Source organism: Rhyacophila brunnea, unplaced genomic scaffold, assembly GCF_057557595.1.
Source record: "Rhyacophila brunnea isolate RB1 unplaced genomic scaffold, BYU_Rbru_1.0 scaffold_22, whole genome shotgun sequence".
In the NCBI taxonomy this organism is placed as follows: Eukaryota; Metazoa; Arthropoda; class Insecta; order Trichoptera; family Rhyacophilidae; genus Rhyacophila; species Rhyacophila brunnea.
In genome coordinates this window covers 1,869,256-1,883,280 of record NW_028232882.1, presented here as the reverse complement: position 1 = coordinate 1,883,280, position 14,025 = coordinate 1,869,256, and the positions used below count along the sequence as shown (strand labels likewise).

Below are 14,025 nucleotides of genomic sequence, written 5' to 3'. Positions count from 1 at the left end.
TTTTTGCTTTGTAACGTTGTGTTCTGTTCATTTTGACACGTCACTCACTAATGTACTGTGTTCGGACACTTTTCAGTTACTAAATCATTTAGTGGTAACTAAATCACTTGCCACTCGACTAAAGTACTCAAGTAATCCGAACCGGCCTTTAACGTGAGGCTTCTTTTCATTATTAGAACGTTTACTAAAGAGAGGCGTTCCAGCTCATAAACTAACTCTAATATGTATTGATTATTATAATTTAAATATTTAGTAATATTAATTTTCATTCCTTCACTTATACTTAAATGAAACTCAATATTATGTGGGTTCGACGAATAGTCGATCTGACGATATTCATTATTTTACGTCCCCCTTACAGTAACATGCATAATCATATGCTAATACACTTCCGCTTTGTATCATGGAATAAATTTGTTTTTGGCATTGAATATAATTTTGTCCTTGGAAATTTAAACGCAAATTTGTTGATTGGAAGTAACTCAGTCGGAAAATGTTCATAGAATAAGATGTACATATTAAACATTGTAATTAACATCTACTATATGAACATGTAATCATGTAGGTACCTTAATAAATTGTTAATGAACATTCTTATCCGGGACGGATTGGCCCGGCCCGGTGGGACACATGAAAAAATCCTGGTAGGCGCCGAGTCCCCTTTATATTGCAAAACGTGAAAATGTCGTGAACGCTTGTAAAGATGCCAAATTTAATAATATCACATAAATTTGAAACTAGACTGAATGGGATCATACGTAATTTGACGTTTAATTATGTTGTGTGTATTAAATTGTTATCGTTTTACGAGTCGTTCAATATTCATTTATAAGATTTATTGATTTCCACGTTGATATATAGTTTATTTAAAATATTTATATTTAAATATTATAATACCATAACAGGGGTAGTCAACCTGGTCCCTACCGCCCACTAGTGGGTATTCCAGCTTTTATAGTAAGCGGTAGAGGATTTAGTTACTGTTAGAAACTAGATAATAATATGATGAAGAAAGTAAACATAAATTCGATAGTGGTGGATATGAAAACATATGGCGAAATAAAAAAAATGCCTTTCTTATATCCAAATATGTGGAAATGATATTTAGTTTATTGATAACTTTCCCTACCTCATATCTAGTGGAATCAGGCTTTAGTGCTGTTAATCATATTATGACCAAATAAAGAAATCGCCTGAATATTTCCGAAAGCGGAGAAGTTTGTTTGTTTTTCAAAAAAAATGAGCTAGATATACAGTATTTTGTTTCACAGAACCAGCCTCAGCTGTCTCATTAATAATTTAATTAATAAAATGTAATTTCATCAGACTTCTATGAAAATAAAAATATAGATTTAACTAGGTACAGTTAGTTGTTTTATAAAGATTTATTCTGCCAAAATTAGCGAAAATCTGACATCAAGTATTTGGTAAGTAATTATTTTTATATGCTTTAACTTGCTGTAACTATGCTTTATAAATTTTATAAAGTAAAGTTACTTCTCTACTTTATAAATCACCATTACTGTGGGATCGGTGGGCGGTTAGAAATTTTTACTACTAACAGATATACAAAAGTGGGCGGTAGGTATAAAAATGTTGACTACCCCTGAATTTAATAATGCTTGTAATTTTAGCCTATTCGTTCAGACGTATCAGGTCATCATTAAGCAGAATTTATGCAATCTATAGATCAGGAGTTACGAAACTATTAAAAGTTATACTTACTCCAAAATATATTTGTTTATATACATAACTTGAAAACACCTCAGATATAATATACCTACTAGAAAAAATCACATTTGAAGAAAATACGTCGGCCGACGGGATTTTAACCCATATATCCACTGGTATCGCACCAATATGTTTTAATATCCAATTAAGCTACGGGCCTCCTACTTAATTACGATAATTTTAACTAAGTAGTAGGTTTTACATAAAATGCTTATCAAATTTGATACCAGTAGATATATGGGTTCAAATTCCGTTGGATGTCGTTTATTTTTCAAATGTAATTTTTTCTAGTAGATATCTGAGGTATTTTCAAGTTATGTATCTTTAGTATATTATATAATATTATATTCTCAAAGTTCGTTGAATAAATGAAATATTTGTTTATTAAAAATATTTGTTTATAACGAACAATATTTTCCCTCGAGTATAATGTGATTTTTTTATACAGATTTCGGGGAAAAAACAGTTTATTAAATCCATTTGTATGGAAAATGAAATCATAAATATAAAAAAATTTGTAGTATAGACATTCAAATGAAAAATAAACTGTATGAAATAAAAAAATACTGTATATAGTGGACACAATCAATAAAAAATCTCTAACAGGGTTACATTATTGTCAACATAAAAAAATAAACCCTACAAATTAGATTTTATTCGATAATTAAATAATATTGTTTATGAAATTATATTTTTTTTTTACTGAGGTAACTAAGCTCCAAGATTTTTATTTTTACTTCATTTGGAGTTACTTACTTGTTTTCCCGATTTCTGCTATAACTGTTCACCATTTAAAGATTATTATAATGTGTGGAAAATGAAATAGAACTTTGCAGTAATGGATTATTGTTTGTGTAAACACTGTAAACAGAGTTAAAAGCCGGTAGGTGACGCATTTACATTTACCTACCACATGTAGCGAATTCAATCATTAAATATTATATTGTATGTAAACGCTGAACAATAATATTATAATCTAATTTTACATAATAAGAGCATAATGAAATCATTTAGGTATTGAAACCATGTTATAAATTATTAAAATATACACTGATAGTTGGTTTATTTTAAGAAAATTTTACGTTTTATTGTGACCAAGCATTGCAAAAACATAACTTATAATAATATTCTAATTGATATAGGTATGTAATTTTATAATAATATTTAAAATCGTGATAATATATTATATTTTATGGTGTAGATACACAAGTTTCACGAGGGATTCATGGTTTACTGTCTAGTAATAATTCATGATATATTATATTTATTAATATTTATATAATATCACCTAGTATTTGCTATACGTACTGCCAGTAAGCCGTTACTAAAAAGATCACTCCGGTGCTAGGTACAGGGCACTGACACATCCAAAAGGTGTCCCTGAGGATCTCATTCCTCTAGAACCTAAAGACCCCAAACCATTATTGGGCCGACTTATAGAAATATGAGCAAGGTTGATTACTAGACCTAGAAATTTCTAGCCCATAAGATAATTTTATAGTCACTCTTTGATAACTTTACATCAAAGTTGAGTAGAATCGTGTACAGCCCTTAATGTATGTAAATTACTAATACATTAAGGGGGGACATGCTCAGCGTAGATCAAAATGGAGCTTTTGTTCTATTTTCAAAGCATGATCGTGGTCATAGACATACCTTATAATAATTATCATTAGAATTATCTTCAAATGTATTAATCTTGCCCATTTTTTGAATAATAAAATGCCTAATTCTTGTCAAATTTTGGATCACAGAGATTATCAATATAATTTTGTATCGTAAATATTTCACTATAATAATGTCAATATAAATTATACTGATAGTTTTATAAATGCGTTTAAAAATTAATAAACGTAAAAAATCTTAACAACACTGCACATTTATGTACTGAAATATGACTATATTCTAAAACATTAGAGCGAGAGGTTTAAAAGAATACTATTTTATGTAATAAAAATACTTTATGCAGTCATCAAATGTTTAAAATAAATATAACGGATAATAAGGCTTTAAAATTATATAAATAGATTATCTACAACGTTTAAAGTATGTCAAGGATCATGCTTTGAAAATAGAAAAAAAGCTCCATTTTAACCCACGCTGAGCACGTCCGCCCGCACTTTCCAAGTTTTACTTTTAAGTTTTAATCATTGATAACCTTTACAAGTTATCAATGATTTTCAAATGTGGTGAATACGAAGTCACAACAATATATATGAAAAAAATACCCAATAATGTATTAATCTTTTACATAATCACCATTAAAATTTATCTGCAGAATATTATTAATTAAATTATCAGTATTTTAATAGAAATCTGTTCTAATGAACATTGAGATGATAATATATTAAAAAAAAATACTCGATCCGTATTGAGATGGCATATAGCTGGAATATACATGCTGTCCCGCTTTGACATTTCTCTCGCATAGTGGTCATTTTAATTCAGCGCAGCTCTACATGGCATTTAATATCAACATGTGTCAATACGATGTAATTTTTACAGGCGTCGGGGGGATTTTAACACAATGCTTACGGGCCCTTTTAATAATTTTGTAATTAACGTGTTAATTTGCATTTGAAAAGTAATTAGCAAAAACACAATTTTGTGCGGCCCGTAAGCATTGGGTTAATTTACGGCTTACATCTTTGATTTTTGTAGAGTTTTGATCTGCGTTCCAATAATGAATGCTGGTTGCAATAACTTTTCATTATTATATTTAAAATTTTTGTAATCAATAAATAACTGTTTGTTTCCTTAATTAAAAAAAATAAATAATAAAAACAAGTTAACAAAGAACTGTGACGTGAGTTCATAGTTAAACTACGTAATAATTTACTAATATATACAAAAAAAATATGAATATTGTATCTGATTTAGCTGTACCTGACTTTTAACTTCGGATAGACTATGGATATATTATAATTATTATGGTAAATCCAAAAATAATGCAATTTCTTCAAAATTAAAACATAAAGAAAAATTTCACCAAATACATTTTAATATTATATAATGTTAGACAATAATTAAATTAATATCGCCTGTACACGTGCAAGGATTTACTGGCACCAATAGTATGTATTTCAAACTATCGCGATAATAACTGTTTACACGTAAAAGTCTAAAAATCTCTCGCAAATCTCATTCTTCAAGCGTAAGCGGGACGCGATGTTGTCACTGTATAGTTATATTTGACGTCAAAAATGTTCTGCGTGGTGCAGTTCGTATTATTTCATCCGCCATGCAAGTTACAATTATTGCGTCATATTCAGAAGCTGCTGAACTTTTTTTTATCCATATATGCAATCTTGCAACTTGCACGAGAATGTGTGTTTACACATGAGTTTTATTGTTATAGCCGCGATAATACGTACTGTCAGCAGTAAATCCATGCACGTGTAAACGAGGTATAATGATATAATCCGCGCATTGATAGAAGTATAATTTTATTCTAAAAAGTATTATAACCACGGAAATATCATGTAAATTATTTTCTATACAAAGCGAAAATGCTTACAATATTACTTTTTACATTATTACATTGCACATGATAATGAAAAATGTCAATTAACAAAACGAGAAAAGACACATCATAATGACATACACATATTTCCTACAAAGTTTTTAGATCCAAAATTCTTTATTTTTGACAATTAATTGTATACTTCACCTGGCCCATTTTAATAATGACTAATAACATTTTTTTAATATTCCACAGGGCTATGACACAAATGAGAGACCGAGGTGCCGTAGCGTTTATTGGTCCTGATGATACCTGCTCCTCAGAAGCTCTCGTTGCTGCAGCATGGAACCTACCAATAATTTCATATGTGAGTATACGTCTTTTACTATCACAATAATTATAAAACACAATAAAATTAGATTATTTTATTACTACTTTTAAAATTTAATGCAATATCTACATATTTTTTGTTAATAATGTAGCTAACATTGTTTTCATAATTTAGTCTAGCATCTTAAAAAAAAATAAATCGTTCCAAATTTCAATTTCAATTTAAAAATAGAATGATTATTTTGTATTGTCTCGTAGTTAATTGAAATATCTAATTTAAAATATGCAAGCGCGCTTTAGCAAAAAAAAAAAACAACAAGTAACATTGAGACAAAAATTATATAATTGATAGCTACATTGCAGCATAATCATAAAGAAACGTAGGTAGGTATATTATTTTATTTTTATAACATACTCAGACCTTTTTATAACAATTTTAATTTTCCTTTTCACAAATAGCTACAGTTGTCTGGTACTTTCAAATATTTATATAAGTAATAAAGGTAATTTTCAACAAACAAGTTATTTCAACTAGGGGTTCTTTTTGAATCCTTTAAGAGTTACGTTATTTTTTATTAACTAAAAAAAATACTTGTAAAACGTTTTTTATTCTCAATCAAACAAATAAAAAGTAATCCATACCGATTTATTTTATTTTAATCTAAATGCCTTTTCACGAAAATATGGCGAAGGGACGTGACTCTAAAAATCTTGGGAATCAGTTTTTCAATTGTAAGTAGAAAATATTTTGTTATTGGCAAAATGAAAAATTAATTTTATTATCGGAAGGTACTCAAAGAATAAATGTAAAAAATCAGGTAACTGATTTTGCAACTAACACCCTCAATGCTAATTTCAGTTTATTGCTTGAACTTCAATAAGCTACAGGTTTAAATTGTCAAGCATGAGGTTTAAATACACTAAAAAAAGATCCACTATAATGGCAGATTTTTTCAATTGATACGACAAGCTTTAAATCTATTGATCCATTCACTGTCCCACCGGGACGATGTTTTTTAAGCTTTTACGTGTCACACTTTAAATAAGTTTGCTTTGAACTGGTGAATCCTAGCAATTTTGTATCATATGTTTAATAATTATGATAATTTTTTAATTGAAATGCAAATCATCGTCATCAGTTGACTGCTAGAAAGGCCTCTACACAGCGCTCGAAATGGAAAAGTTTACGAACCGGAGCGTTCGAAAATGTTCTGAGGATATTAACATGGTTATCAAATTTTATGTGTATTTTAGAAACACAAGTGTGGTAGATTTTTTGTTATATTGCATATCTAGCTCAGACGGTCAAATTATTTTGTCCACGAGACGGAGCAATATCTTTACAGATTTCACGAACCGGAACGGCGCTCCGGTCCATTTCGAGCCCTGCCTCTACAAGCTTCTTCTAGGGCCTAGGTCCTTAGTTCTTAGCTGCCACTAAATACCACACTTGACGAGTTTATCGATCCAGCGGGTATTAAGTAAGCCTTTTATAAACCCATGTATTTATTCAATGTACCTATATTTAACTAGTGCAAAGAATCAATGGGTTGGGCAAATGACTAACAACTGCTTATCCCAAAAATACTATTGAAACAACACTTCCACTCTGTAGAGGTCCAAATATCCAGCTTAATATTGAACATGGTAATTTACTAATTACCCATTGCGATGATGGCTAAAGTAACAATAATTCATCACCATGATTAGCTGGGGTCGACCTAATTCTAGATAAAAGCCTCCCCTAGCTCACTCCACTGTTCTCGGTCTCTAATTCTTTGCAGCCACATACGTCCACGAAATTTATGAGTTTGTCTATCTAACGGGTTTTGTGGGCATTTAGTGCCCCTTGGGTACCACTGTATGACGGCATTTGTCCAGCGGTTGTCCACTCGCCTAGATATGTCCGATATGTCCAGACTATTGCTATTACATCAGCGTACCATACTTAATCACGTCATTTACTCTTGTGTGATTCTTTATCAATTGGTTTATTTTGTGATCTTTATGCGTTATGCTCAACATACACCTTTTCATGCCACCTTGCGCTACTCGTCATTTTAGGATGTCTTTTACATTAAGAGTCCATGTTTCACGTGGATACGTGAGCGTTGGTAGTACACATTAGTTGAACACTTTACGCCTAAGGGACAATGGGAGGTCACTTTTGAAAAGACTATACAAGCACGCAAATGAATACCATGCCAGTTTGTTTCTGAAAGCAATCTCGTCATACATACTAACGTCAATAATTGACAAAATAATAATTATTACGATCAATATAAGTTTTATATTTTTAATTGATAATTAAACGGTTTGAATATACCTATAGGGGCCGCCATCAATCCCAGAACTGAAAAATTCACATGTCGTTATCTTTATTTCAATGTGTGTTTGGACACAGAGCATATAGGTACCTAATATGGCGAGTAAGTGGGTAATATCAATTTCTCGTAAAATAAAAATCTGTTAAGAAACCTCTTCGTGAGATGGCTTAGATTCACATTAGATTGTAGAGGAGTATAAATAGTCAATACACGTAAGTAAAACGTTTAGTTGGATAGTAAAAATATATACTTGTCAGTACCTAAATATTTACAATCTACTATAGAGCACAGTTTTTTTTAAATATTATATTATCTTTGAATATAAATTATAATATTTATGTACCTGAGAGCTAGTGTATCCTAAGAACATACGGGTTCTTTCCTTTGTTATGAAAATGATAATAAAATGAATTTCCCGACTCGTTTTCTTCTGGGTATCAATGCAATCCCTGTCCACCCGAAGAGTGATTGCTCTTTTAAAGCATTTCTTTTTACTTCTTCGTGGGTTGATTTACAGTCCGTATATACTGGCAAATATTAATTTTAATGTTCCCACCAATATCACTCGTAACTCTACGGTCTTCAAAATACCTCGTCGCAGGACATATGTTATGTTTCATGATGCCGTGTATCGTGCGATTAACTTATTTGATGGCACCATAAAGGTTGATTTATTATTTATTAACTATATAATGTTTGTGGACCTGTTAAATAGGTTAAATTTATAATTGTATATATTATCATGTTTCTTTAATATCTTTTTTACTTTCTTGTTATATTAGTTGTTATTTGTCATTAGGATATTTTTATAATTTTGTATTTATTACTTATTATGGCGCATTGGCTAACTGCTGTAATGCCGTAATACTCTTTTTCCTAAATAAATAACATACATAAATAAATAAATATGTTTAAAAATAACACTTTAAACCAATTTAAGATTTTTTATTCGCTTGATGTTTGTTTTTTGTTGTTATTGTAGAAATCACAGTATTACGTTACGAACAAACTCAACAGGTTGAATTGGCTTTCTGTTCTATAAAATAATATGTTCTTAACTAATTTCTACAGATTCATAAAAATGATACCTTGGCTCTGAGCTACATGTGTTATATTCTTCTCTCTAGCTGTCAATCTATATTGCATTTAGATTGCTTTGTGTGACCTACATAATATGACAATATTGCGAAACGAAATTGAATTTGTACGTAGATACACATTTTAAGTCTCTACAGGGAGTGATGACATCGAAAAATATTTTACAAAAATATAGTATTTTATAGCAATTTTATAACCATACTCTATGGTAAGTACAGAGAAGAGATAAAGTACCTACAGTAAGTTCCGGGTTTGAAATATTCTATTTTGTTTATTAGGAATTATTGTCACATTTATATTCATTTGAAACTAATAAATGTATCTACATTTATTATAGCACTGTGTCAGACATCTTCCTTATGTTACCTGGGTTTAATAATAACAAATATGTATTTTTATATTATTTTTCTTGAGAAATTAAATTTTTGAATTTTATTTGTGTTTATCGGTCATCGTCATGAGTAAACATCATAGTACAGTAGAACCCCGATTATCTGGACTAATTGGGGATGAATATAGTCCGGATAAGGAAAAATCCAGATAATCAAAAAAAAAATCATAATCGATATTCAGTAGGTATGAATAATTTTTATTTGTCTAGATTTACATATACATACACATATTATATATAATAAATTATTTTTTATTAAAAAAATCAATTATATATTTTTACTTAAAGCTTAAAGCAGGTTCTATCGCGTTACTGGAACTTTCTAATGGTCTTTTCAAAATTTTGTTCCATGATTTTTTCAAAGTTGTCACATCTAAAGAATTCCAAATATCTGCTGCCATGTAGCAAAAATCTTTTAAATTTATTTTCTTGTAGAAGCTGATAACTGATTCTTCCTTATTTTCATCTGCTAGCAATAATAGTCAAATCATATGTTTTCTATATAAACTTTTGAATGTTTCTAGTGAGTCCCAGATTCATTTATTGTAGTTGTAATTTGTTGTAATTGTAAAAAATCGTCAAGCACATTTGGGACTATACATAGAATATATTGCAAACATAACAATTCAAACAATTAAAATTGTATAGCAAAATAAAATGTACTTTACGTTATTCAAATTAATAAAAAAATATATTTAAAGTTAGTGTTTAAATATAAATATGGCGGCTGACAAATATAAATGACTTTTCAATCGACCCTTGGTTTAATTCTTTTTAACTAACACACACGACTTGATTTGACATGGTTGAATAATATGAATACGATAGAAAATTACTTACAGAATCAGAATCAAGAAAAATATTTTAAAAAGTAAAAATTGAGGTTTCCGACATTGAAATTAATAGCCTCAAATGTTCGATTTGGAGATATGTTCATATGTAATACAACACAAAGATTACATAACGTGATAATATACGAGTATTACTAAATAAATAACTATTATTTATTTAATGTATTGGTTTATGTATTAATCATTTCTTCCTTCCTTCCAGTGAACATACACAGTTAAACACAATATGCGATGTCGAGACAAATAAGAATGAAGGTGTAATATATATTTATAATTATTATCGGATATACTGGTTTTTTAGGTTGTATGTTGTTGTTGTCCCGTCGAAATCCGATGTTTATCGATGCCTTGTCAAGTAAATATACTGAAATGTTTTCAAAAGGTAAATAATAAATATAATACAAACTATAAAATATTTTTAGTAATAAGTTAAATATTATTATGTAACCAGTGCTCAAAATGGACCGGAACACAGTAACTGTTATTAAAACCCTCGAGACAATCTGTATGGTGGAAAAATGATTAGACTTGTTTTCTGTTTGATTAAATTCATTAATTACTTTACTTCAAAAATTTTTCCATAATGTTTAATACAAAAATTATCGGACTCATGGTAAAAAATAATATTGATGTCGTTAACTCATAATATTTATATAATAAATTATGAGTTTTTATGTTATTTTGCCACAAATATTTTTTTTAGATGATTTCAATTTTCAGTACCATTTCGTCTTCAGCGAAGACTTATTTTTAGTAGTTATTTCTATTATTATTATCATTGTTAAAAGTAGATTTTTTTAAATAATAATGAGTGGGTAGTGAAAAAACAATGTTTAGGTTGTTCTTTTAGTAAATTTATTTTAATCAAAACTTAAAATTTTTATGCTTATAATAAGCTATTATAACACAAAAACATACTTACAAATTAAGCTTTTACGACATACTTTCAAACTAGGTGTCCAGTACTGCACTACTTACCATAGTAGTAATATTGATTTTAAGTGATTGATATAAATATACATGAATGCATGGTAATATTAGATTATTAATAACATGAAAACTGCAAATAATATGCTCATAACATCGTTAATATTTAAAAAAAATAATCAAAAACCCAGTTAAGTAAATTTTAAAATTATTGTGAAGCAAATATACATGATCTGTACGACAGACACAGTTCAATCTGCAACCATTGATATATTTAACTTAGCCTTCAGCTGAACCTTCAGCGACTCAGCACAGTGGCGAGACTTACTGTTTTAATGTTAGCGTATAGCATATACGCTCAATTATCAATATTCACAAACACACGTTATTTTATGGAATAAAACATGTTAGTTGGAAAAAACATCTAGAGGCACATGCAACTATTTTCACTGTCATGCAGCGAAGGTATAATCCCGAAATGTCGCACTTCGGCATTCATTTTGGCTTCCCGAGTGACATCACTGTCCTTGCTAAACGCACATATTCATTTAATAAAGTTGCATGTTGCGCTCAATTTTGATTTATGACTATTATCCCAGTCGAGACGATTTTCAATATGCGACTGGGCTTACTCTAATTAGTCTAACTTATGGTCAGTTTTGTGCACCGACGACCAGTTTCTATGTTTACTCCCATTTTTTTCATCATTTGACATCATTGACAGCAACTGACTTTCACCAAACCTACTATGTGAAATCAGTATAGAAAAACAATAAATATTACTAACGAGAAGTAGGTACTTATTGTAGTAGATTTTAAATTAAAGGAAACACTTGAAAATTTTGACAAATACAATTAATTAATTAAATTTCATCAATGAATTTTTGGTATTACGCATGAACTGTCATTGTCAATGTCAATGTCGATATTGCTAAAAATAAATATATCGAATTTTAAAGTGAAAAGTATCCGATAACGCAGCTTTTTAATTTGTGAGATACGGATGGTTTCAATTTCTAGGAATTTTGTCTCTGCGATCACTTGATTAGCTGTATCTAGAACGAAAGCAAATAACAATTTAATTACAAATATTTTTAAATTCCAATGAGGAAAAGTTTGTCTAGCTTTACAGCAGCATAAGGCATAATAATTACTGCTCAAGTAATATAATATAATGATAAAGATATAAAGCTCAACCGAGGAATAAATATATATTTATAATATTATATTCTATAATATATATAAACATTGCGATATTTTTAATGGAATGTAGATTTAGATGTTGAGTTTGTATGGGTTGGGTGGATAGGATAGATTTCGGAACACCAGGCACAAATATTTTGTGTTTGGTCAGTCCTGCAGACCTATTCTAACGATATATCACTTAACATCAAAAAATAGGTAATTGTGATAAATATATCACATTTATCACTTTACTTATTCTGGCAGTTATTTATGTAAAAAAGTTAACCGTCTGAACTGTAAAAAGGTGATATCTTTTAACACCCCTCTCTTGTTCGGCTCATTACCGACTAGATGGCGCTGGTTCGGCTTTATTGGCTTGTGTTTGGTCTTATCCGCTTGGGTGAGAATTTTACCGACATGTCTACCAATCTAAATTTTCACCATAAATATAAATTACAGATAGCTATCGATAACTGTTTTGTTTATAAAATCCCTTCCGTGTTAATTTGGACTAATGAAAATAATGGAAACGTGCTAAAGTGATAACCGCTAAGAATATACCTGCTGGGTTCTTGAAACTCTCATGGATCCCAAGTTATTCACTCGGACACTTTTTATATTATCTGGTTATATGTTTGAGTTACTTATTATATATTATATATATATATACTCACGGTCACCTTATATTATCGTTGTCTGATAGCGGTCATTTTGGTAGGTATTGAATTAAAATGTAGCCAGGAGATTAGGGTTGGATTATCTATTATGGGTTTGGTTTACGCATATTTTATTTGAATTTTATAAACTAACCAACATTATCTCCAAATTATATTCTTAGTTCAATAAAAACAAATATGTATGACTGACAAAGTTTTCTGTGCACTATTTATGTTGGATCTTAGCAGTCTACTCCACTCTTTGCTACTACAGGATTGTATATATTAAAAGTAACAAAAAATATACAAACACATTGCATATTATTTTGTATGAAATTTTGAAAACGAATTAATTAGGAGAAGGGTGCAAATTGCAATTTTTTGTTCATGTCATTGGCCTATCCTTTACTTCAATTTATATTTGGTATTAAATCTACAACTATAAAAAATGGATTATGCTTACATACACTATAATACATACTTTGTTGAAGTTAACTCAATAAGAAGATCATGGTGTAGGAATGTTAGATTATCAGTTTGGCAGACTTAAATAGACTAGAAAAAAAATTCATAGTGTGATCCTGATAAGCGTCGCTGAGCTTCAAAACCCTATAACTATAACACTTTTTCATTATGTTGAGAAAATCAATAAAAACTTTTTGAACTAAAAAGGTTTTTGAATGTTTCAGCAGTGTTATAGCGGGTATTGATAGACGCATTGATTTTGTTTCATAAATTACAGTTAATCGTAGTGGATTTTGAAAGAGGCGATACAATTTTCATGTAGACATTTTAATAACGAATCCATCTATACATATATATCTTAATTATTAAAACAAAAAAAAAAGTGTTATAGCGGGTTTTAAAACTCAGCGACACACTGACTTCTCAGCTTATTTTGGATCAAATTGTCAGTTAAAAATTGTTGCAGTATACATTGACTTTGAAGATAACGTTTATGGAATCTTAATCAGCTGTTTACTGCGAAAGTTTTAAAATTAACTACTTTGACCCTTGATACTTTGACTTTTCAGTGTTGGAGTAAGGAGACTCATAAAAGTAGTTT

General features: G+C 29.6%; 1 protein-coding gene across 1 annotated transcript in view; it reads left to right on the top strand.

Annotated features, from left to right (window-relative positions):
• Positions 1-14,025, top strand: part of Gyc32E (Guanylyl cyclase at 32E) — a 243,396-nt gene that overhangs the window by 10,096 nt on the left and 219,275 nt on the right. Inside the window, exon 3 of the mRNA XM_085949885.1 lies at positions 5,450-5,561. Coding sequence (XP_085806011.1) covers positions 5,450-5,561 — 112 coding nt within the window. The remainder of the gene's footprint in view (positions 1-5,449; positions 5,562-14,025) is intronic.